At 45.0% G+C, this 26,869-nt stretch overlaps 1 protein-coding gene across 6 annotated transcripts in view; it reads left to right on the top strand.

The window, feature by feature from the left end:
* LOC137433556 (tetratricopeptide repeat protein 1) overlaps positions 1-24,168 on the top strand; it is a 207,290-nt gene extending 183,122 nt beyond the window's left edge. The window contains exons 2-9 of one of the 6 annotated variants that reach the window (XM_078782514.1): positions 3,981-3,997; positions 4,444-4,884; positions 6,020-6,080; positions 7,594-7,706; positions 9,812-9,848; positions 21,161-21,309; positions 23,134-23,188; positions 23,277-24,168. In XM_078782514.1, the coding sequence (XP_078638640.1) occupies positions 4,447-4,884; positions 6,020-6,080; positions 7,594-7,706; positions 9,812-9,848; positions 21,161-21,309; positions 23,134-23,188; positions 23,277-23,404 (981 nt within the window). In that variant the 5' untranslated portion in view covers positions 3,981-3,997; positions 4,444-4,446 and the 3' untranslated portion in view covers positions 23,405-24,168. Of the gene's footprint in view, positions 1-2,979; positions 3,073-3,929; positions 3,998-4,128; positions 4,152-4,443; positions 4,885-6,019; positions 6,081-7,593; positions 7,707-9,811; positions 9,849-21,160; positions 21,310-23,133; positions 23,189-23,276 lie in introns of those variants that run through there. The other 5 variants (XM_078782507.1, XM_078782498.1, XM_068125887.2 and 2 more) reach the window with 5 other exon arrangements.
* Positions 24,169-26,869: the final 2,701 nt, after the last annotated feature.

Below are 26,869 nucleotides of genomic sequence, written 5' to 3' on the forward strand. Positions count from 1 at the left end.
GTTCTGCTTGTGTGCTTCCCCCTCTCTCCCCCTCTTGTCTCCCACATCTACCACCCTTGATATTAACTCAGCCTGGAAAGTGTCTCTCTTATGCACAAATATACATCCCATCTCATCTTCAGTTATCTTACCCATCCTCCCACCCTTGGTACACTGAATCCTGTGGTGAGGCAGTTGCTTTAAAGCAACTTGCATTCTCCTCCTGGAAAGCAAATCCAACCAAAGGCAATTTCAGAAAATTCCACAAATACCGGAACAAGTGTGAATCTGGTCTGGAAAGCCAAAAATCAAAATCTGTTCAATCTCAAAAATGAGATTTCAAACTTGTCTCTCTCCTCTAAAACCTGGTTAGCAAATTAATTTCCTCCCTCCCCACCCCAAGGGGGTTTCTCCACCAAGGGGGGTTTCCCCAACAATGGGGAGGCGTATTGATGTGTATATCCATGTTATAATAGCTTTATTGTAGCGTTTTTCCAAGGCCGCCTCTAATAACAAAACTTATGATAATAGCATAATATTAATGTTATTACAAAACAATATTAATACTAATAATATCCCACCTCCCCAAGTGGTGTTTCCTCCTTGGTCAAACCTGTATAAATAGCTTATTGTGCCGTTTTCATGGGAGCATCGGCCCCTAAAAGAAGTAAACATCGGGGCAATACCCCTGGCGCTCACCTGGTAGAACAAACAGTATACTACACTGACTAAAGGTATTTTAAACGAATTTCAATGGTTTCTAGAAGACAGGGCAGCATGTAGAATCTATCTATAATTCCAGTAATCTCTGTGTGTCTGTGTGTCTGTGTGTTTGTGTGTTTGTGTGTTTGTGTGTTTGTCTGTGACTGCTGTTTCTCGACAACCACGGGTCCGATATACTTGAAACTTGCCAGGTATATTGCTGGGGACCCGAGGATGTGCCTTTTCAAGGTTTCATATTAATCGGACATGTAGTTACCGAGCTATGGCGATTTCTTTACCAAACTCCGCAAGCCGTTCGCTTTGGACCAAACCATTTCATGTAAATAGAGGGGGGGGGGGGGGGGGGGATTGTCACCGTACTCGCAAGCCGTTCGCTTTGGACCAAACCATTTCATGTAAATAGAGGGGTACGATTCAACCAATCAGAGAGCAGCGAGCTATCACGTGTGCCGAACGTGGCGAACAGACTCTGCCTCGGACGGCACATTTGAGAGCGTATTCATTTATTTCACGTTGGCAAACTATGTTGGCGTTAAACTATGTTTTAAAACTAATTAAAACTAATTTGCGATTCATCGTAACTGCGATATGCGACCTTCCGGACAGTCAAATGAGGACGTCACTTCCGGACTTACGGATAGTCATAGTGACGCTGAACGTGGCGAGCAGACGCTGCCTCGGACGGCACATTTGAGAGCGTATTCATTTATTTGACGTTGCAATCTGTGTTGATTGTTGTAAGGTACGATCGATTGTAGTACACGTTTATAATAACTCTGCCGATACAGGCCCGATTAACTGCAGCGCCATCCGAGCTGCGGCGTCGGGACGATACATTCATTGTACGGTCACATCACGCACTTACGGGCACGCCCATGGGCCCATGGGCACGCCCATGCATGCATGGGCGAAGACATTTTTTTTTTTTTTTTTGGCAAGGAACGGGCACCCACGTACGGGCACGTCCTAGTAATACTAACATAATCATAAGACTTTAAACAAAAACTATTTTAGACCCCTTAAAATCAGTAGACCCCTCACAGCCCGATTTTCTTTAATGCTGTGAACAAACTTCGGTACAACACGGGTGATTATGGTTGTGGTCAAGTTTCATCAGAATTGCATGTGTATATTCTGAGAAAAAGAAAATACCTATTTTGGGGGACAACCCCCCTCCTCCCCTTCTCCCCCATTATACACCGCCAGGGCCCCTTTTTTTTTTTTAGTGCCGTGAACAAACTTCGGTACATCACGGGTGATGAAGGTTGTGGTCAAGTTCCATCGAAATAGTGTGTGTAGTTACAGAGAAAAAAGCAAATTCCTATTTTGGGGGTTCAAACCTGGATGCACTTTGACCCCGGTAAACCCCCTTAGACCCCGATTTTTTTTAATGCCGTGAACAAACTTTAGTCACAACATAACAAATATCATTTGTGCAAAATTTGGTCGTAATCCGATCAGCGGTTTCGGAGAAGAAGTATCAAGTGTTTACGGATGGACAGACTGACGAACTGACGGACGGACAACGCACCATCGCATACGCTTCCCTGAACTTTGCTCCAGGTATGTTAAAAATGTGATAAACCCCAAACACATGTGATTACCTTTCTAAAAAGTCGCTAATGCTGTTTAACACTAAACTGAAATAAATTTGGAGGAATCCGGACATCAGTCAATGTTTATCACGTCGACGAACACACCTGATCGTAGATCTACTGTAGTCAATATACCCCACAATGGTTCATAACACGAACGACCCTTCCTGCCGCTTACGTGGAGTTCTTCCAAGGAGTTTTTCGTGGGATTTTTCCAAAGCTGTATCTCATTAAAAAAAGTAATAACAACACATGATAACAGCATAATATTCATGATATTCATGAAACAATATCCCTGGAAGTAAATTTTATTACAGGCAATTTAGAATGGTGAGGCACGGTCTGATCTTTCCAATGACCTGATCTAACCTAATTACATAAGTAATAGTAATTATAATCGGCAATAATGACAACTAAAGATAAAGACAACAAGTGAATCCTCTTGGATTGCGCTGAGGTTCGGGCATGGAATTTCTAGGAGGAAGTATAATTTGTATGCAATGAAAGTACAGTACATGTAATATGGGATCGAGTAAGATCGAGTAAGCTTCACCAGTGCGCGTGCGCGAATTTACGTCACGTCGGCAGCGAGAAGGCGTTCCCCAACACGAACCAATCAGGAACTGCCACGCCCACTTATATGATCTCAGAATTCCTGTGACAGGAATTAGCGTTACACTGGCTGGAAGTCAATCGCTAAAGGCGCTTCCTCAGCGCCAATAACATGACCCCCCCTACCGCTCCCATAGTGAACGAGTGTACCAGTATAAGAAAGGTACAAAAACTGATCCTCTTAACTACAGGTGTATTAGCTTACTTCCAATCATCAACAAGGTTATGCAATCCATCATCGCAGTTGATATGAAATCTTTCCTTTTCTCCAACAACCTCATCTCAGATCATCAATTCTGACTCAGACCAGGTCACTATTAATACGGTAGTAATACCTTTGAGCTGCTGCTTCTACTCACCCAACAATTGGCTCTCAGTGGGGAGGAGGAGGGGTTAGTTAATCTTACCCCCTGAAACTTTGGATCCCTACTCATCCCTTATTTACCAACCAATTGCTCTGAAACTCGATGGAGCCCTTTACTCGATGGTCCAGAGGATCGCTCGGTCTTAGATGTTTCGATTTCGGAACAGGGGTGCGTGCTCCCATGGGGCCCCACATCAGCAGAGGTCTGAATTACAACCTCAAGAGATGGACCATCAGCCCACTAATCGCTTGCGCCGCTTGAGCGACTTACAAATTGGTTGATACGGAACGGTTGGCTTGACAAGCGTCAGCAAGCTGCTTGCTAACGGAACACACCAACCTGTGAACGATTTTGTTGTAAATTCTTTATTTTTGTTATAACTTTCACAAGTTGTTCAACCTTTTGTCAAACGCAATATGTTTATCAGGTTTTTTGCTTTTAAGTACTCTGCTTTCATCTAGCCAGGGATACTGCAAAGGAGGTGTATAACAATACATTTGTTCAGCAATACTGCTTTCCATTTTCTGGCGTGCCTCTGTCATGCAGCTGACACCAAATTACACCATTAAATATAAGATATTTTATAATTCCTTATTTGTGTTTTTGAACAATTAATAATGGCAGCAACTAAAGAACAAATAATCCCCTTGGCTGAGGATTATTATACAAATACTGTAGTAAAGAGGAAGAAGATTTCAAGTTGGCTGTTGGCGTGATCAGTAGGTGAAGACCGGTTTTGTTCGTTTTGATCATTTTTGTTCGTTTTTGTTAGTGCAGACCGTACCTTTGTTAGTTTTGCCTTTGGGTTCTTATACTTCGTGTAGTCATTGTTGGTGTTGTGTTTCCTCCACTTTCATAAATCGTTATTGAATATTTGGTGTGTACTATTTTGCAATTCTACATATGATATGAGTGGTATATTTATTACGTACACACCAGGGATGTGTTCATTTACCAAGTTTCTTGTAGAGCGCTCGCCAAGTGGCTTAAGCTCCATTCGAAACAGTTAAGGAACGGCCTGCTTTGCAAGCGCTAGCAAGTTGCTTGGTAACTAAGCACACCCGTGGATGGATTGGTTCAAGCCGCTGTGTCCATTTTGCGTACGTAATAAATAGCTGGTCCAGAATGGTGACAATATCGAGCCGTGTTCATGTGTCAATGGGTGGCAGGTAATGGAGAAACCTGGTGAAGTGCAAATGGAGGCACGTGACCAAGCAAGCGATGCATCAGCGACTGAAGTTATAAAACATAAAAGCACAGCATCTGATGAAGAAGAATTTTACGACTGTCTTGGTGATAACTATTCGGTGGTCAAGTCAGAGTCCAGTGAAATGGCTCACGGGTTAAAGGAAGACACACCACAAGGAAAAACAAGTGCAGAGGACGGTGAATGTCATCCACAGTGCACAGCGGGAGACGAAGCAGATGATATTTGTGGATTATCTGAGATGATAAAGGATGTTAATATGCTTGATGCAAGGACTGCTGAAAATATGACAGAGGAGAGCCAATATGAAGAGCATGAGCCGCTTTCTGACGCCAAGAAAGAAGAGCAAGAGGAGGAAGAAAAGCGCCGAGTTGAGAGTGCACTTACAGACGAGGAGAAGGAGGTAAGACGAGCCTTGTGAGTGTTAATTTGTTGTACTTTATCACAGAATGACATGGAGATGTACACAGATTCGCCTCCAAGTTGTATAACCTTGGTTAGAATCCTGACCCAGCTATCTACTGTCATCCCGGTGTTTCACAGACACGGTGATCCATCAGTGTGTGTACGCCGTCCCTCGGACGGACGTTAAACGGCGTCCAGTCTGCCGGCATTAGTGTATGGACGTTAAATATCCCACGGTGTCCTTCGCAAAGAGTCGGTGATCTGTCACCGGCACCCTGAACAAATTACAAAATCCCTGCCCTAACTGACTGCTGGGAAGGAAATGGCAAACCACCCAGTACAACCCTTGCCAAGAAACTGCTTTGGCAGCACCAACGCTCTGCAACATCAGAAATCAGAATGACTGACGGATGGATCCCCTTAACTACAGGCCTATTAGCTTACAAATCAGAATGACTGCCTTGCATGGATGGAATATAACTCTCCACCCTGATTCTTCACTGGGTAGCTTGCATATGGTTGTATAGTTTTGCCAGAATTTTTGGGACTGTGGTTATTGTCTTATTATGGCAACTTTCTCAACAGAACATTGAGAGAGCTATGCTAACTGCCGTGGGAAGGGAAGTGAAGCCACGTTTTGTCATGAGCTCTTGTTCAAAGCAAGAGAAAGGGGTTGCTCTATTGCTTTGAAGAGAGGCTCAGCCCGAAATGTCCCTTCACTTTTTCTCCCACTGCCGGTAGCATAGCTCCTCAATATTTGGTCGAGAAAATTAATTGTCCTTATTTTTCCACCAACACTGACCAACTGTGTATTTATTGTAAAGACTAATTTTCCATGATTGTCGGATTAATTCATAATATGGCCACGTTATATGATCTCCTTATTTATTATATATTTTTTACGAGCTGGTTAAAAATGGACAACGAATGACGATGCAAAAAACGATGATCAGTCTTGATCCTCAACTGGTCTACTCTTATCATGCAAGTGTATGCTGATTAAACCTGTATCGGACCATCAACCAATATTTGATATTGACTGACACTTTCCCATTTGTTCAAGCATCTTATCCTGCCGATTAGAATAGGTTATGTTTTTTTTTCAACTTTTATTTCTTTTCTTCTTGTTTCAGGAACTGCGTGTTGAAGCCTTGAAAATAAAGGGAGAAGGAAATGAGGAGTTTAAGGCTGGAGGTGAATTTAATTAAATTGTGGTGATGGCATTTTTTTATGACTGTGCTGGTTGGTGATGATAATTTTGGAAGTTCTGGGATTGACTTGCATATTTATCAAACATTCCAAATTGGTATAACGTAATACAAAACTTTAAAACTTAAGAATGTGAGAAAATGTTTATGAAATGCACAAAAAGTGATTAATTTGCAGTGTTGTGAGGGGGAGAGGGAAGAGCAAGAGGAGAAAGAGTTGGAGGAAGGAACAACAACAACAGAGCAATGACGACACAAAGAATGTCAAGATGATCTCTCGGTGGTTGAATGTGGAAATAGTTACACACCACACAAAGCTGCTTTTGGCGAATTTTATAAATATGCTCATTCAGCAGACTTTTCGCATATATAGTCAAGGCTCATGGACGAGCTCGTACACTGAACGGATCAGGACGTAACAGACAAAAACAGGACTCAAAACATGCACACATGGAAAGGGAAACTCCAAGGAAGAAAAACTGGAAAATTAGGAGGAGAGATTTCGGTGGGATTAACAAGGGTGGAAAAGATCATGGTGTAGGACTGGGGACAATCTGAGATGGTGGTGAACAGCTCTCTTGAATATCTGGAGGGAAGAGTGAGATTGAAGAGGATGTGGAAGTTGATTCCACAGGTGGGAAAAAATAGGAACAAACGAGTGGAGGTGAGCAATGATCCTGGATTTAGTAGTTTCACCAAAAGGGAGTTTATTATGATGGACCATGTGAATCCTGCAGAAACCTGGGAGGGGGGGGGGGGGGGAGGGGCGAGGGGAGGAGGTAGGGACCGAGCACTTGTAAAGATGTAAAGAAGATATGTGCAAGCTTTTTTGAAAGATGAGCTCTTATTCAAAGCAAAATAAAGATCCTGGTCATCCAAATTCCAAATTCCAGTTTTAGGCTGATGCGAACTGAGCCACAGCCCTCAATGTTCCATTGAATGTGCCAAAGAAAGACTTTGTATGATGGAGAATGCCCCGGCTGGCTTTGGAGGACAATGTTGAAACTTTCTTCATCTGGTTGAGCAATTTCGTCATTAAAGTTCTCCCAACTTCAAGTAAAATAAATGCCAAGGTGCAAGACGCAATGGGTAATGGTGGAGCCTGTACATGTAAAACATGCTGAACAAGGATTTAGGAGACACCAATATACAGTATTTCAAAATAAATTACAAGAACATCCGTTTTGAATTGACAAACTAGAGAGTTCATAGAACAACATACCCTGTGCAGATATTATTAACACGCTTATTCATTAATGCCGAGCTGCTTTACCTATTTGCGCAACAATATCGCTCAATAGGACAGTGGTGAGCAGAAACCGAATACACACTATATACTGCATGTTTTTATGTCGAATTTTGAAAGTAAAACGTTACGGCCCAATTACTTTTAGTGTTGGTGCACACGCTATTTTAGTTGTAAGGATAATTAGTTTTTTATTAGATGCTTATGAAGATGATTTCATGAACCTGGTGATTTGAAATCCTTATTTTTTCAGCAAATTCTGAAGCTGTGCGGCTCTACTCGAAGGCACTGTCCGTGTGTCCACTTTCTGCATCTACCGAGCGTGCAATTTTGTTTGCGAACCGAGCCGCAGCCCTCAGCCGCATGGTAAGTTCAGCCTTTCTGGGGTAGGCATTTGCCCACTTCTAACCATTCTTGTGAAATACATGTGTTTTTGTTATTGAATCCCCAACATTGGTTTTATTATACGGTACTTTACTTATTTTTATCCCATGTGCGTGAAGCAAAAAGCGGCGTTAAGTGATTGGTTCATTTTATCTGTCTACATATCTTGGATTGGGATTGCATGATGAGTTTGACTGCAGGTGTGCCCTTATTTGTAGGAATTTTGAATTTTGTCTGTTCTGGCGATACCTCTTGCTCTTCTCGAAAGACACCGTCAAATCTTTAATGTCCACTAACCAATCCTAGCAGATTTGTTTGTCTATTAGATTAGTTTAATGGTTACCTGGATTGACATCCATCCTTGGGACAATGCACTCGTTGATGCAACATCCTGCCTATGAAGTAACAATGTTACACTGTATAGTTGGTCCAATAATCAAAATCCAGACCAGGTGGCTCAAAGGTAAATGTGCACCCTCCTATATTCCATTGTGTATCGATGAAGCACATTTTGAAAGCGGTTAGAATCAAAGATACAAGAGCAGGGCAAGATAAACCACTCGGCCGTGAACAGGAAGTATCGGCCGCCATTTTAGTAAGCAATTGCGCAAGCGACGAGCTAGCTGTGCACGTTCGTCAGACATGGGCATAAAACATAAAGATCGATTTGTGCATTAAACATGCCGATTTTGAGATTGATAGTTTTTTTAGTCTTATTGTATGCAAATGATCAAATTAACTTAGCTACACAGACTTTTTTTGTATATGTATTACATTGGTGTTTTTATTATAATCAATGCAAGTTTACACAAATCTAATGACTGAAATTTGATTTCACATGATGGGTTTTTAATTAATTTCTTCATTGCCTCGCCCCAAATTTGATAGAGTCCAGTATAATATCCTCCAAGTAAAGAAATGCGCATAAAACTTAAGAGGTCGCGAATGCTCTGGTTTTGCACCTCAAGCGAGGGTGATTCCAGGAAACCTCGCCAGTTCATGACGCATAAATTTATAGGTGAGAGGAAACGACTTACAATATTTTGTCTGTACACCTAAAATGGAGGGACTGAACATAAAAAGTGTTGTTCTACAATGGTAAAATATGTATCCATAGAAATATCAAGAAATATAAGCTGACCTTCTGGACTCTTGCCTCATATTAATTTTTTTTTAATCTCAAATAAATTTTTCTTGAGTATATAGCAATAATAAGAAATTAGACTTCACTGTTCCAATACTTATGGAGGGCACTGCATATGCACATAGGCAGTACGCATGTTTTTGTTTCATGTATGTATAACCCGTTGGCAGAGAAAATGACGTGACCAGGACACATCATTGGAGCTTTCAATGTACAGTTCAAAACCCTTCACTCATTGGTGTCAATAATGCAGAACCAAGGCCTACATCAGCTCATCACAGAACCTACTCGTGAATTTGGTTGCATCATGGACCTAGCATTCACAGGCCATGACAGTTGTGTGCGTTGTTCAAATGAACTCCAGATAATGTAAAAAGGTGTGAGTCTTTTTAAAAGTGTTATTCTGGTCAAGTATTATTTTCAAGAACTATTTCACAAAATGTCAATTGGAGTTAAATATTAGTCCCCTTCAGCTTTCACTGAAGGGGACTAAATGTTTCCTCAATATTTGTCTGTCCATCTGTCTGACACTTAGTATATACCATTATTATTACAAGTCAGATGCCAGTTTCAGGCTGATCTTTGCATTGGTAACAGGAGTTAATTAAGCCCCTTTGTTTTGATTACTAGCCACACATACTGTCACAATACCCCCACTTGAGTATTTGCCAATTTCGGTGAGTTCAAAGTGGTGGAAATATTCTGAAACTGCAACTTATTCTGTAGGTTTGCATACCTAAAACAATTTGTCCTACTGTACATGGCTGACAAATGCTGAGTGCTTGGAACAAGACCATTCATTGGGACCAATAGGGGACATGTATGGCAAAGCAATTCTCACTGTGTGCTTGTTATTTATATTATAAAAACGCTACCTTCAGTTTATTATTGTCATTATCTGACTGATGTACCCCTATTTTTGTGCTTTTTTGGTTGTGTGCAGGAGCAAACTGAAGCAGCCATTGTTGATTGTACAAAAGGTATTTATGAAGTTGTATTATAATCGAAACGCCTTGAGTTATTGTAACTTTGCCACCTCTTGCTTTGTTATGGAGAGAGTTTTATTTGTTTTGATAATAAATAATCATTTTCAAGAGCATAACTTCCATTGTGCCTTTATATCAGATCGCTTAGCACAGCCTATTTTCAAGTCAGGGACTCGTAGCAACTTGTATAATATCAGGACTCGGTGTCTGCGTTCGATTGACACTCTTTGATTCTTTACTTAGTAATGTAGATTTGATTGGCAGCATCAGTCTAACACAAGTAATTGGAAGAGCCAAGTGCAAAATTGCTACAATATCCAATTTTTTTGAGAGAAAAGAATAAAAGTTCTCATTTCATTTTATTTTCCTAAAAGGGTAAAAAAAAAAGAAGTATTTATGGCAGTCCGAGAGTTTGCTGTCTTTTCTGCCATTTCTAAAGGTGTGATTCATTTTGTCTTTCTGCCACATTGATGTATGGCCGATAAAACGAAAAATCGTAAGGCTGAAAATTACATGCCATACATTTGCATCTGATTTGTAAATCATGTCTTGTGCACCTGCACTATGCTCAATACAGAGAGAGTATCAGTTCTGTGAAAACATTTTCTTGACGAGGGTTACAATTCTAGATGGGTCACCACTCCGACGAAGGATACTCGGCTGGGTGCACAGGGATTTGGAATTTGTTCAGAGTGCCAGCAATGCCTTGCTTATTAGTCCCCTACCGGTGTACACCGGAGGGGACTATAGGTTTGCACGCCGTCCCTCCGTCTGTCAGTCTGTCAGTCCGTCAGTCCGTCAGTCCGTCACGCAAAGAACAGTTTTCCGGACTTTTTTTCTAAACTCTTAATGCTAATCATTTCAAACTTGGTACATGGTTTCCTCATGATAAGTTACAGATCAAGTTCGAACTTCACGACGTTTCGATCATTTTTGACAAAGTTACGGCACTTTGAACTTTGGGAATTCTGATGATCCTTAACTCAGTGCCATTTTAAGTTTTAATTTCCTTTAAAAAAGATTTTCTCTGCAATAATTGGACCGATTGAGATCAAATTTTCAACGTAGGGGGGACTCGGTCTGTGGAATATTTTAATGGTAATTATGACGTCACAGGTCACGTGGTTCGGCCGCCATATTGTTTTTCGTGAAAACACCAAAACCCCTTTTTCTCTGCAACGGCTGAACAGATCGAGGCCAAACTTTGCAGGCAGAATCGCATACCCATGACGAACAAAAAGGTCATTGAGCATGACGTCATGCATCACATGGTTTCAGAGTTATGACGTTTTTAAGCATGAACCTTTAAAACCGAGCTCCTCCCTCATTTTTGATCCAATCGAGGGGAAACTTCACAGATCTGTTCAGCATGTCAGTCTACTAAAATGTCCTTTTGGAATTTGCGATAGGGCACGTGGTTTGGCAGATATCGTTAATTAAACGAAAATATTTTAAAAATGGATATCTCTTGAATCGCTAGTACCTCAGACCGTGAGTTGGTAATTATATAATTCACAGTGCAATACGTGCAGGCCGCTCCACGGAGAGACCTTGCGGGCTTATCAACGAGGCGAGGCGTGACACACATGTGTCTCAGCATACCTCAGATCAAGTTTGAAAACCAGCATCAACAGTGCATGAATTTGCATATTCGATCATTTTTGACAAAGTTATGGCACTTTGAACTTTGGTAGGGGACATGTATTGCAGCGCAATACTCAGAATGCTTGTTCTTCCTAAGGGACACCATGAGCTCTTTAATGTCAACCTGCACCTAATGCCAGCAGACGGGACACCGAGTTTAACATCCATCTGAGGGACGGCACACAATTGATGCATCTCCCTGCTGTGAAACACCAGGATGACAGTTTTTTGCTGGGCCAAGATTTAAACCCAGGCTAGACAACTCAGAGACAAGTGTGCATACCTAGAAAGCTATCCTGCCAGGCATATTTGTAAATGCGAAATAATTATTTTGATGAAGGTAATCCAATACAGCTGTTTTTGACCAATGACCAAGTCCAATACATTGACCAAGTTCACATTGACCAATGAATGAAATGTTTCCCACTCACAAGACAAATATGTACACTATATGAATTCTGCTGCTCTCACTTTGATTGATGCCTTTACACAAGCAACCCATTTGCCAAGGGCAACCTTTACATAAGCAACCCTTGAGTTATCCGACCCTGATGACATTGAGGAATCGTAAAATATATTCTCGATTTGTTTTGTATACACATTCGAGGCTCATGGAAGAGCTAGTACACAGAGCAGAAAGAACACAGTGTAAAGTGGGAAAAGCCACAAGCAGCAAGGTAGAGAGACACAATAGAGGGACACTTTGAGGATGAATGGGTGAAGGGATTGAGAACAAGAGGAAAGGGAGGGGGAGTCAGGGTGAACAAGCCCAAACACAGCAGGAAGATGGCTGAAAGAAGAGGAATGGAAAACCAAGGATGAAACAGTATTGCAATTAAAACTAGAACGGCACTCTTCGACGTTGTGATGTCAACCGATATGCCTCCACCAACATTATTATGTCATTATACATACTTGTACAAAGTTTGATTTAAATCCCTTCATCTGTTCTCAAGTATCACATTTTACCTCACATGACCTCTGACCTCTGATTCCAAAATCTAATCGGTTCGCCTTTGCATCATATGTACCTGTACCAAGTTTGGTCAAAATCCCATTACTGATTCACAAGTAAGCGCAGTAACAGAATTTTTACCGAATGGGACCTGTGACCCTAATGGACTCTTGACCTCTTGACCCTAAAATCAAATTGGTTCATCTTTGCATCATTATACATACTTTTGCCAAATTTGGTCAAAATCCCATCGCTCATTCACATGTTGTCATAGCAACATGATTTTAACCTAACATGACCTCTGCCCTTTGACCTCTTGAACCCAAAATCTAATCAGTTCATCTTAACATCATAGTACATACTGTCCTGTCCATAGCCAATGAACACCAGCCTCGGACGAATAGCTGAAACGGTCCTTAATTCCGAGGCGAGTAGCCGAAAATTGGCAGTTGGTCCGTCGCGCACGGATTGAAGGACTTACCTGAACGGAAGCACACGGGTTTATTGCCGAACCCACAATGAATAAATGAACACAACGATTGAGAAATGCCACACAATTAATTTAATGAAGTAAATCAAGAAATAAAAATGAAAGGTGAGGTAAATCTAATATTGCCTACGGTGAGACGTCTCCATTCAGTCACAAATACAACACAGGGAAAAGATAATGAAAATAAAATGTTTATTTTAGACGGCTGGCACTCGGCTTTTGTCTCAACGAGGACTTTTAGGAGGTTGGTGGTCGTTGAAGCTCGAAGCCCCACAGGCGGGAAGCGCGCAATATGGCCGCGGGGTCGCGCTCCTCGACGCCACAAACGTGAGGCACTTTGTGAGGTCGGTCCTCTTTCAGGCCCCTCTGCCATCCAGGGAAGCACAACGCGGACCCAGTCCACCACGACCTCAGCAGTGCCCGAAAAACCACTCAAAATCTTGCCGACTTGCCGAGCGATCCTCTCAGGCGCACACACAAAAGAAAAGATGCAGCTCCTCCACCAATGTCCGTTTCTCTCCAAAAACCCACACCGAGAAAGCGAGCGAGACGCGCTCTTCTTCCTCTCACTCCTCTCGAACCTTCTCTCCTGACGTCATACCAACCAATGGCCGAGCTCGATTTGGCGTTCTCTCCTGACGTCATACCAACCAATGGGCCGAGCTCGATTTGGCGAGAAGGCCGTGGGGTGATTCAATCATGAACTTCGGGTCGTGACCTGCCGGCTTTGCTTGACGTGAGTGTTAATTAAGGCGGGGCTTACTTGCCGATTGGCAATGTCCGGGTTGTGGTGGTTCAATGGAGGCTTTGCATGGCTGTCCTTGCGGTAGAGGCAAAAACGTAGGGAAATGCAACAAAGCGAAATCACATACTGGGGAAAACTAACCTTAATCCCTAACTAGTTATCACAGCTTCACCCCTCATGTGAAGACATAAACAATCTTAAGCTCCAGTTTCCTGACTTAAATACATCGATATGTCTCCTACACGTCCACAGTCCATGCTATAACTACACCATCTTATCTTTACTATGGGATTCCTCCATCTACCCTCACAAACTTAACAATACTTTACTAAATTTGATTTAAATCCCTTCAGCTGTTGCAGTAAGGAAAACATCACAGACGGACGGACAGCCAGACAGACAACCCGAAAACCTAATGCTTTTGTCGGCAGAGGTATAAAAATGCAAAGGAAGGTGAGGGAGACTGAATAAAATACAACAACCTGGAAAGGAAAGGATAGGCCGAGGGAGTGATAACGAAGATAGAAAAGATCATGAGTATGGATGGGTGGTGACCTGAGGAGATAAACAGCCATCTTGAAGCCCTGGAGGGAAAAAATCAATCAACAAATTGAGAAAGTTGGTTCTATTGGTGAGAGAAAGAAAAGGAACAAATCAATGAATGGAGGTGATCAGTAAGCCTGTATTTCGGAGGATTTATCAGGAGTGGGTTAGTAGAGCAAGGCGATAGAATACAGAGGCCATCGACACCTCTGCGATGCATAGGTAATAAGCACAGAGATTGAGGGAGATTCCATTGATTTTGAGGACCTTGGTCTCAACGGCATCAAGATATGAAAGGCGTGAGGCAGGAGCGCCAGTTTAAACGGGAGAGCATTAGTCAATTAAGCTGGTGATTAAGGCTTTGTGCATTGAGTAGTTCGCATTTGTCAAGGAAAGACTTTGCACGATGGAGGATGCCAAGTCAGCGGCTGGATTTAGAGGCCACCCAAGAGAGATTGTGGCTGATTGTGGGACACAAAGGTTTGAATGGCTGAACTTCTTGAGGAGTTTTTTTTGTATACTCGGTGTAGGCTCGTATGAGAGCTAACATATAGAACATATAATAAAGGGAGTGGGAGACATGAGGAGGAGAGTGAGGGAAGCACAGCAACAGTAGGGAACAGGGACATGAGGAGATCTGTGGAAGGGAGAGGTCTGAGGGCGGGAGAGGGGGTATATGGGATAAACAAGGAATTTGAAGGAGGTGGGTTTGGATTGGACTGATGGGGGTAGAAAATATCAAGGTTTTGGATAGGGGAAGATATGAGATGGTGGTTGTTGTGAAAAACCAATCGGGTCCACAACTTTAGTCCATCTGTTGGTTTAATTCCATTAAGACCATGACATCATTCTGTAAATACAGGAAATGCAATAGGAATAAGGTTTGGCATCACATGGGTCCATTCATAACATTCAATGCAAGCAAGCTTAATATTCTATGCAGGCGTACCGTTAGCGAGTCCACTAGATGTAACATGTCACAGGAGAAGTCCCCCTGAGCACCGACCGCAGCGGGTCTTATAGCCGCGCCCCTAGCGGTGTCAGCGAGCAACGATCATCATCTGGGTTCAGCATTAGTACGAATACGATTTCACTACATTCTCCCCACCGTTAGAATTACACTGCAGAGCGGCTAGAATCGAGCGAGCGTCAGCATTAACAGGGTGTGGAACATGGTATCAGTCGACCCAACCGTACCGGTCCGGGCAGCGAATTTCTCTGCCAGCACGCGTCCGAAATTCCCCGGGTACGGCATCACGTATCCCAGAGACCCCGGCATCGGAGGAGCTACCGGAGTCAGGTGACGAAGGGGGTACCGCCAAGCCTTCGGGCACGGGTAGATGCGGCGAAGGGAGGGTCGGCAGACTTTTAGCGACGGAAGCGTCGGAAGAGTCCATAGTCTCATAGATTGGTTCGATCAGTTCGTCCGATTACCTACAAGGGTCGGCGATCCCACATGGGGCAAGATGACGCACGGAGACAGTGGTCTCACGTCCATCAGCCGTCATCACACGAGCATGCTCAGGATTAGCTTGGAGTATCTGCACTTTGTCCATTAAGGGGTCGTACTTGCTCGTGCAAACCGCCCGTTTGAGGTAGGCCGGCCCGGGCTCAGCGAGCCAACTGGGTAAAGACCGTATACACCCCGTGCTCCTGGGGTGGTGGAAAAGTCTCTCGTGGGGAGTCTGGTTGGTGGCCGTACACAGTAGAGCCCTGATCGAGTTCAACGCCGCAGGTAGCGACCAAGCCCATTTATCGAGGCCCTGGCCGAGGGTCCGGAGGTTGAGCATGACGGCCCTCCATATAATCCCGTTGAAGCGTTCGATCTGCCCATTTGCCTGGGGTCTGTACGGCGTGGTGTAACTAGAAGCGATGTTATTTTGGAGCAGATAGCCTCGCACCTCCTGAGACAAGAAGACCGCACCCCGGTCAGTATGCACATAGGCCGGGTACCCGAACATAGAGAACAAATTCTGTAAGCATCGCATTACCGTGGCAGCAGTCATGTCCACGCACGTATAAGCGAAGGGAAATCGCGAGTACTCATCGACGATAGTGAGCAGATAGCGAGAGTTACTCGACACCGGCAATGGGCCCTTGAAATCCATCGCCAAGCGTTCCCACGGCCTCGTAGCCCTAACCAGAGTCCCCATGGGTGGGTTATAGAAACGCGGTTTGATTTCCGCGCATATAGCGCAGTCGCGACAGATACGGCGGATATCGTCAATCGAGTATGGTAGATTGCCACGCCGCACAAAATGAGCGAAACACGTTACGCCCGGATGCCCCGCAGTGGCATGCAGCACGCGTAGGCCCTCCAAAGTGGCGATACCCGCGCATGTAGCCGGTCTCGATAAGGCGTCGGCGGCCTGGTTATCCTTCCCCGGGTGGTATTTGATAGTTTTAGCAGAAGTCGGCAAGCTCTATACGCCAGCGAGTGATTTTCTCATTCTTAATGCGCTGGGCGTGTAATGTGCCGTACATGAACGCAACACTTTGCTGGTCCGTGATGATTTGGAAACATCGCCCGAGTAAATACGGGCGCCATCGCCGAATAGACTCGACGATCTCATACGCTTCCTTTTCGACAGACGAATGTCTCCGCTCAGCGGAGGTAAGAGTCCGTGAAAAGAAAGCCACCGGACGCCCTCCTATGGAGAGGGTCGCCGCGATAGCCTGATCCGAGGCATCACTTTTGAGGACGAAAGATCCGCTCTCGTCGATTGTCGCCACAGCGGCACTGGCGATGTCGGCCTTAAGGCCTCCAAAGGCCGCCAATGCGGCCGGACGCAGAGGGAATGTGTCGCAGGCCACAAGGGGGCGAAGTTTCGCGGATAAATTTTGGACCCATTTTGAGTAATGGGCGAATAGCCCGAGGACGCGCTTCAGGGACGCCCGATCGCAGGGAGGGGCCATGTCGAGCAAAGGTCGCAGACGCTCCTTATCCGGAGCGACAGAGCCATGGGTCACGGTGTACCCCAGAAGATCTATCTTGCGTAGAGAGTATTGACACTTATCCTCGTTCATGGTTAAGCAATACCTCTGCGCGACCTCGAGGAAGCGCTTCAGATTAGCATCATGGTGCCCTTGGTCATACCCACAAACCGTAAGATTGTCTAGGTAGACAAAAACATCGGTTAAGTTCTCCCTTGCAATGAGGTCATCCATGGCCCTCTGGAAACAGGAGACCCCGTTCGTTACCCCAAAAGGCAATCGAGTAAACTGGTACAACCGTTGCCCCGACTAAAATGCGGTATAGATACGATCTGCCCTAGAGATGGGGATCTGATGGTACGCACTACGGAGATCGAGAGTGCTGTAGACCGAGTACTGGGCCACCTGTCGCACCAGCGCGTCCATCCCCGGAAGGGGGTAGGCATCCAGCTGTGTAAAGCGGTTAATCGTTTAGGAATAGTCGATTACCATGCATCTGCGGTGTGCATGGCTTCGCACCACCAAGACCTGGGCTCGCCACGGTGACCGGCTAGGTTCTACGATACCGTCTTTCAAGAGCTGAGCCGTTTCGTCCGCAATGAATTGCATGTCTGCTCGAGAGTAGCGCCGTGATTTTACCGCTACAGGGGTACAGTCAGAGGTTAGATTGGGGAACAGCGAAAGCGGCTGGATTTCCATTTTTGCTAGGGCACACACAGCAAGCGCGTCAGCCCCCACAACAAGCGTGTCAGGCCCACCAAACTCCATTTCCAGACGTCCATGTCGCTTAAGAAAATCGTGTCCTAACAGAATATCAGCACATAAAGCAGGTAAGACCATAAGGTGTACATCTGGGAAAACCCGTCCCTTTATCACGAGTTTCAATCGGCATTCCCCCTTCGTGCTGAGTCGAAGTCCCTGGGAAGCCATGAAGATCCGTCTCGTAGTCCTCAAGACCTGCCAACCATGCCTGTGCACTAGTCGCTGGTCGATAAAACTATCCGTAGACCCTGTATCCACCAAGGCCCGCACACAATGGCCCTCGACCATGAGGGGAATGAGGGCTTGAGCCAGGCCGGACGAGCCTGCTGGGAGTGGGACCGAACCTCCCGAGTGGGTCGGCCTCGCCTCGCGGGCGGATCCTATGCCAGCGGCAGTTTTCCGGGCGTCAGAGGGTGCCCGTGGAGTCTCGTATAAGTTGTTAAGGTGTGTCCCCATGCAATCTGCAGTTTTGCGGTCGTTGCCGGAGTATTCGTTGTACATGGGGAATCCGTTAAAGCCATCAGAGAGCTTTCCCATGCATTCCGGTGCTTTGCGATTCAAAATCGCCGTTTGATGAGTATGGGCCTCTGTAGTATCCGAAATCGCCGTTGGCCGATTCAAAATCGCCGTTTGATGAGTATGGACCTCCGTAGTATTCGAAATCGCCGTTTGACGGGTGAGGGCCACCGTAGTTGGTACCGAACTCGTGTCGCCGCCAGTGGACGCTGTACGCTCTTGAGAGACACGACGAGAACGTACTGCTGGGGCTTGGCGAGGCTCCAAAGCCCCTCGCGTGGCCCGGAGTCTGGTCAAGGACGCATGTGCCGTGCCCGATTGAGGATGAGACTGTTGTGGCTGTTCGGTGACTCTCGCCAAGGTCGATTGAGCGACCAGGGGCCCGCGAGGAGGGACCCTGTCCTTCAAAGCCGGGTAAGGCGCCGTGTTCCGAGCTCAGCTCGTAGGCTCCGCAATGAGCCCATTCAAGGTCGTGCGCGGCCGCGAGCTGCATGCGGTTTTCCGCCACACTTTTGCATAGTGCCCCTTTTGCGAGCACAAATGGCATATGGCGTCCCGAGCCGGACACACTGTCCGGAGATGTCGTTGTCCCCCACAGAAGTAGCAAGTGGCTCCGCGTAAGGCCTTGGGTCTGGTCGTAGCGGCAGCCATCAGGACCGGATCCTCCTCCGGAGCATCCTGGAGTTCCGCGAGCAGTTCCGCTCCCTCGGCGGTAGCACTCTCCGGCCGTGCGTGTAGCGAGGTTCCCGCCAAGAGGCGCGTGCGATCATAGGCGTTCGACTGCAACCGCGCTTCAGTGTGTACCTTTCCTTGCTCGAGTGCCGCCGTGAAGGTCAGGTCGGTCTTCTCCAGGAGTTTGAGCCTTAGGTCCTGAGAGGAGACCCCGGCGACGAAGGCGTCTAGGAGAAGGTCATCCTGAGCCTGCTCGTGAGTCCGTGGCTCCCGGGTGCTGTCCAGCAGGAGTTGCCGGAGCTCCTGGGCATAGTGATCCATCGGCTCGTTGGGTTGCTGGCGTCGCGTTAATAGCAAATGCCGAGCATACACCGGGCTCTTCTCCTTTATGTACAATTGTTTGAGCTCCGCAACAGCGAGGTCGTACGTCGCACATTGTGCAATACTGTTGTACACCTTGTAGTCGACCTTGGAGTGCAGCGTTGCTAGCTTCGCGACAGCCGTCGGCTCGGTCTCAGGCTTAGCGAAATGGTTCTCCAACGTTTTCAGCCAGTGCTTCAGTTGCAATCCACCATCCGAGGCTTGCGGGTCGGCGCAGAATTGTGTGACCAACAGCGTCTTGTTGCCCGCCATGTCGGTAGATCGTTAATGGAATTAAGTGTTGTGAAAAACCAATCGGGTCCACAACTTTAGTCCATCTGTTGGTTTAATTCCATTAAGACCATGACATCATTCTGTAAATACAGGAAATGCAATAGGAATAAGGTTTGGCATCACATGGGTCCATTCATAACATTCAATGCAAGCAAGCTTAATATTCTATGCAGGCGTACCGTTAGCGAGTCCACTAGATGTAACATGTCACAGGAGAAGTCCCCCTGAGCACCGACCGCAGCGGGTCTTATAGCCGCGCCCCTAGCGGTGTCAGCGAGCAACGATCATCACCTGGGTTCAGCATTAGTACGAATACGATTTCACTACAGTGGTGAACAGCTGTTTTGAAGACCTGGAGAGAGGAGTGGGATTGAAGAGAGTGAGGGAGTTTGTTTCAGAGGCAGGAGTAAAGAGGAATGAAAGATTGAAGGTGAGTTGGGAGTCTTGATTTTGGCAGTTTCACCAGAAAGAGAAGGTTGCTGGTTTCTGACAGATCTTGTGCATCCTGCAGGAATATTTGGAGGACAGAGCACAGACAGAGCTGGGGAAGCTAGGCCGGAGAGGAGTCGGTAGAAGACAGAAAGACCACCAACCTGCCTGCGGTGAGAGAGTGAAAGACCTTCAGAATCAGCTTCATCATGGGAGATTCCAATGGTTCTAAAAGCCTTGGTTTCTACAGCGTGAAGCCAAGCTAGGTGTGAGGCAGGAGCACTAGCCCAGAAGGGTGAGCAGTACTCCAATCTGTGGATGAAAGATTTGTATATGGTGAGAAGCTCTTCATTATAAAAGTAGATTGGAGGGTTTGTCAGATAAATGGTCGTTTCAGAGAGAGTGAGTGAGAGTGTGAGAGTTTTGTCAGGATTGAAAGACATATTCTAAGTGTTTGACCAGCTTGTGATTTTTGTCAAGTTCTGAAGGGAGGGAAGAGACTTATGGCAGAGGGTGGAGTTATCAGCAAACAAATAAAAGGGATTTTCCAGAGAATGAGAAAGATCATCGATGAAGATAAGGAGCAAGAGTGGATCCAAGACACTGCTTCATATTGAATCACCCTTGAACCCTTTTCCTGCCATGCCAGTATACCATCCCCCACTTGTATTTCAACGGTCTGCTTCATCTTCTCCCCTCAACCCCCCCCCCCCCCCCTCCAAATCCAATCCAAATCCACTCTGACCTCTCAATAGTCTATTGCATTGAAATACAGGTCATTTTTCTTTTTTTGTGCCTGTGTTGGTTAGTGTGCTTCTCTGATATTTTTTGACCTCGTCCTTTGGCTCGGGTTCTCCATTTAATCTCATTTGTTATTGTTCTGTAGTCTTCCACCGACTCTTTCATTCATTTATTGATCACACATTTTCCTACCTAATCTCCACACCACTCATTTATTGCAGCGCTTGAACTCAACCAATCATACATGCGTGCCCGCCTTCGGAGAGCAGAGCTTCAAGAAAAAGCAAATAAATTGGACGAGGCTCTAGCGGACTACAAAGAAGCATTGACCCTCGACCCCAACCTTGGCCATGCACGGATAGCTGTCCAGGTTGGAGATTTGCACTCATCATACTCCATTGCACAGCATGATTGGGATACCACTTCTCTTAAATCCAACTTAATAGTTCATGCAATAAGTCAGTTCTTTACAATACCAATTTCACAAATTTGCTTTATATCTATTCATTGATTCAGGAATTTATTTTCTCATTTAACGAAATCGATCTGCACTGCATTTTTGTTATGACGGGAAAATCCTGGAATATGAAATTGCCACACAGTTTATCTTCAGGCTATTATTGAAGAATGGATGTCAGGTTAGGTCACTGGTTGTGTGCTCGCCTCTGTTATGTTTTCACACCTGTCTGTCTGTCTGTTTGTCTGTGAACAAGATATCTCAAAGTTAAGGTTAAAAGCATGCCAAAATTTGGTGGAGAGGTAGCGTATGTGACAAGGACGAAATTATTAGATGTTGGTGAAGATCCAGATTCGGATCCGGCTAGTATAATTTTTTAAGTGATTCTTCACCATTGGGAGATAGGGCCAAAAACGATATATGGCAGGTTATCTCAAAAAGTTGTGGACGGATTCGGACGAAACTTGGTCGACACGTGTGTAACAAGACCAAATTAATTCAGTTTGGTGAAGATCTGAATATGGATTCGGATATGAGAATTATTTAATTTTGTGAGTGATTCTTCACCATTGAGAAATCGGGCGAAAAGTGATATATAACATGATATTTAAAAAAGTTATGGACGAGTTATGACTAAACTTGGTGGACGAGTTAGTTAGGTGACCAGAACAAGCCGATTAAATTTTGGTTCAGGTTCAAATCCAGACCCGGCCTATCATTGGGATACAAAACATAAACTGTTCACCATCGTGGAGGTATACGCTCTACCGAGTGCTGTTCTAGTTTATCTAGTTTTGCCTCAGCCCCGATAGAATAATACTGGGATTTAAACTTTTGTCTGATTCTCAGTCAGGTTGTTGTTTTCGCAGTCAAAAAGACAAAAATCTAATCATTTCGTCCTTGTCACACACCCAACCTGTCCACCAAGTTTCGGCTGAATCCGTCCATAACGTTTTGGGATATCCTGTTCACAGACGAACATTAAGAAAGGGGTGGAAATATAACCTCCGCCCACCTTCAGTGGTGGAGGTAAAAAGTGAGGGCAGAAGAAAAAAAAAGTGAGAACCTCGGCCGACGTTCCACAACATAGTAAAGGATAGTTGTGGATGCCTTTTACTAGTTCAATTATTGCCTCCGCTGATCCTCCAGAAAGAGAAATCCCTGTTCATAAAATGCACAATAAAATTTGGGAGGCCAACTTCTATTTTGAGAAACAGAAGTATCAGATATATGATATAAATGAATGAATGAATGATCGTTTTAAGGCCATTTTCCCCACGAGAGCAGTGGTTAGCCTTGCGGGCCCCATGACAATCATGGTTCCCTGTTTGAGGCAATGTTTTTATGGCCGGATGCCCTTCCTGGCGCCAACCCTTAGTCGCCCCTTACGATGCGCAGGGATACGGTGTACCTATTCTAAACCGGGGTACACACCGTGATCATTCATCCCAGCAAGCTGGTACTCAATTTGCCGACCTCGGAAGGATGACAGGCTGAGTCAACCCCCCTGGTGTTAATTTAGCGATCGACCGGGATTCGAACCCAGGATCCTAGGATCCCAAGCCGGCACCCTAACCGCTAAGCCAACACCAGGACTATCAGATATATGATAGCTGCTAACAAAATTTGGTCAGTGCGTTGAGAATGAAATCAACTTGCAATGTCTTCGTCTCTCTTAATTAATCAACTATTGTTGTATGGTGGTTTGTTGTTTTTTTTCTTCACATGTCACTTCAGAGTTTGACTGAAAGAATAAACGAGCGAAATGATCAAATGAAGAAGGAGATGTTTGGTGGGTGCTGCTAACATTCACACCTTCATAATTAGCTAAGCTTGTGCACCACACCATTATCCGAGGGATGCTTGTTTTTGCCTTGCAGATAAACTTCGAGAGCTCGGCGATATGACACTCCGGCCTTTCGGGCTCTCCACCAGAAACTTCCAGATGCAGCAGGACCCTAAATCTGGTGGCTACTCAGTCAGCTTTGTGCAAACCCCAAAGGACTGAGGTTTTGAGAGCAAAACGGTTGTTGGCTCTGATCATGGACTTTGGACCGTTTAATTGATGAATGCTTCTGCTGATGCCATAACATGTTGGTCAGTTTAAGAAAAGGCCATTTCCAATGTCTGGGATGCTTTTTATTATTCCCTTGCTGGTTTTCATTTTGGCAAAAATGGTGAGAGCAGGAGGAAAGGGCAAATTTTTGACATTTCTAAAACTGCTCGGAGTTGTGGAGACAAGGGCTGTGCCTTTGGAGGTAAGGGGTTTATTGATGACACAGGAAACGGAGGTGACTTGCATCTGAACACATCACTGGCATTGTTGGACAAACCAGAAGCCAAGTTTCTGCTCAGTGTTGCAAGCTTTTTTCTGAATATAGAATATATTTGACTTTGGCAGCATGTTTTGTTCTCGTCTCCCCACTCCTCTCCCATCCCCTTTCACTGTGTACGAATCGGTGTGGACTTTTAGTGTGTATGAATAAGTGATAGAATAATATGATAAAGTATGATCACTATGTGGAAACAATATTTGTCAAATGCATTAAGACACTGGTCTGCAAATCTTCATGATATGAAAGGTAAAGGGAAAGGTTGTTCATTTGGCCCTGGAAGCAAAAACAGGAAAAGGATATTTTTCTTTTTGTGTTGAAGTAGCTGACTTCAGGTCTGTATTAACTGGTTGAATTGTACATGCTCTTTAAAATACCATCCACCTGCTCCTTACTTGTGAAAAGTTTTCAATCAAAATAAAATGTTTCTGCTCATGTTTATCGTTTTTCTCTTGATAGATATTATTGTATAATACAATATAAGATTGTATTATCAATTTGTTTGCCTTTGTGAATTTTCAGTTACTAGTGAGGTACCCGTGCTATGCACGAGTGGGAGGCGAGAAGCAAACAGACAATGCAGAAATGGCGAATGCTAAAGCATGAAACCAATAAATTCCACATTCCTGTAGCACCTTCAGTCGCACGTCAGAGATGGACAGCAAGTTCGTGAAGGACTTCTATGAAAAACGTACCCGTTCGCAAACAAACAGGTACGTTTGTTCAATACCCAGTCAATGACGAATCTGCATATGGCGATCCGCGAATGTTACGTTTAGAAAGTAGAAACCATCACGGCATTTTGTGATTCACTTGAACTCGATATCTCTTTTTTCATTCCAAACAGCATAACTACAATCACAAATTAAATAACATTAATATAAAAAATAAACTTTGAACAACATTTGTGACATAAACAAATATTTAAATCCTGATGTGAAGTTCCGTACGGTTGGGTGAACACAATTACGAATTCAAAATCGTAATTGTATTCACTCAATTCCAATCATCAATTGATACTTTAAAAAAATACTGTTTTAAATGACGGTTGTATTGGGATATTATCAAACCAGCTCATTGCCGTAATCTGTCCACTTCCACATTCGTGGCAGGTTCATAATTCTCATCAAAATCTAAACGGTATTTGTAGAATTTCAATAAAAGCCTCATCACTATTCATATCGGTAAATATTGTTATGAATTTGGTAGAGCAACATCTAGAGCTAGGTAGATCTGAATAGGTAGGTATTCGGCTGTCGTGACAGGGACTCTACATGTAATAAGTTCTTGATGTTTAGGCGTTTGTCGGGGGAAGATGTATGATTGTGGACCTACCTGGAGGTTCGAGTGTTAAATAGTGAGGGATTAAAGGTAACGCCCCTGTGAGTCTCACCTAGTAGTCAAACCTTTGTCCATTATGGCACTGCAAACCACATAAACATTAGTTAGGTCCTTAGCGCAACATTAAATAATTCCTTTCCCTGACAATGACTTCGGAATAAATGGACAGGAAACCAGGCCAAAAACACCGCCACAATTGGCCGCCACCGTTTACACCTCCAAGGCCTACAAACCTCGCCTGGCACGTGTTGTAACACAAGCACCGCGGGGTCGGGGACGGGAGAGTGGAGCATGCCGCAGAGGGCGTGACCTGGGCGAGCCGGCGAGTTGGGAGGCTATGATTGGCTGAGGAGTGCGCCAATGTGACGTCATCGGCCAGAGATATTAGCGACGGTCGGACGCCATTTCGTGGCAGTTCGCAACAGTTCGGAGCAGTTCGTCGGAGTTGGCAGTTGGCACCGAACAGTTGGCACTTGGCTGCCAGCACTCCCAAAAGAGAGTCGAGTCAAGTGGAGTTCGCTTGCTTTGTGCAGCTTACGTTGAACCTTTGGTGCACGGACCTTGTGGAGATCGACCTCGTGTGGAGCCGCTGGCCTGCGTCGGACGCGTGGTGCTTGGAGCGAGGCCTTGTGGAACTTGGAGCGAGGGACCTCGTGGTGTGCGATCGGGGCTTGTGGAACTTGGAGCGAGGCCTCGTGGGTACATCGGGGCCGAAAGGAGCCGGGTGTTGGACGGCGGTCACCAAGACGACAAGGACGAGATAAGGCCGTACCCGCGAATACACTGTGCATAAACCAAAAAGACGTGTTATTTTCGTATTCACCTTCCTCGTATCGTGTTTGATATCTGTTGTGTCTGGGATCCCAATTTAGGCTTATTCGATTTATTAGTACTAGGGCATGCCCGTACGTGGGTGCCCGTTCCTTGCCAAAAAAAAAAAATAACGCAACCCGTACGCTCTACCCCGCCCGTACGCCCGTACGCCCGTAAACAAAAAAAACAACGCTCTTCGCTTCCGCCCTTCGCTCTGACTGAATTGGGAGAAATAATGCGCATAAGAAATCGAGAAATTATTATTTTCTCCGGAAGAAATCGAATTACGAACCGTAATGGCGCACGCGCTCGGCTCGGCTCGCTCTCACATCGGCCACGCCTACGCAATAACGCGTTCTGTGATTGGCTGCCGGAAGTGCAGTCTTCACTGTCCGGAAGGTCGCAAATCGCAGTTACGATGAATCGCAAATTAGTTTTAATTAGTTTTAAAACATAGTTTAACGGCAACATAGTTTTCCAACGTGAAATAAATGAATACGCTCTCAAATGTGCCGTCCGAGGCAGAGTCTGTTCGCCACGTTCGGCACACGTGATAGCTCGCTGCTCTCTGATTGGTTGAATCGTTTTTTGGACATAGCTCGGTAACTACTTCTCCGATTAATATGAAACCTTGAAAAGGCACATCCTCGGGTCCCCAGCAATATACCTGGCAAGTTTCAAGTATATCGGACCCGTGGTTGTCGAGAAACAGTGGTCACAGACATACAGACATACAAACATACAAACATACACACAGAGATTACTGGAATTATAGATAGATTACCGGCGCGGGCTTTTTCACTGTCTTTACTTATAAATAATAAATCCTTATATTATTTTCTGTATATATCTGAACGCAGTTTTCCTGGGTGTTTCATTTTAGTAGATAAGGCGGCGGGCGGAGCTTTGCTGTGTCCGCCATTCCGCGCGTTTAACTTTGTGTTGAGCTTTAATCCGCCATTGAGTTTTCGCCTCGGGAGTGTAAA

The sequence above is a fragment of the Myxine glutinosa genome, chromosome 1 (genome assembly GCF_964187855.1).
Source record: "Myxine glutinosa chromosome 1, kmMyxGlut1.1, whole genome shotgun sequence".
NCBI lineage: Eukaryota > Metazoa > Chordata > Myxini > Myxiniformes > Myxinidae > Myxine > Myxine glutinosa.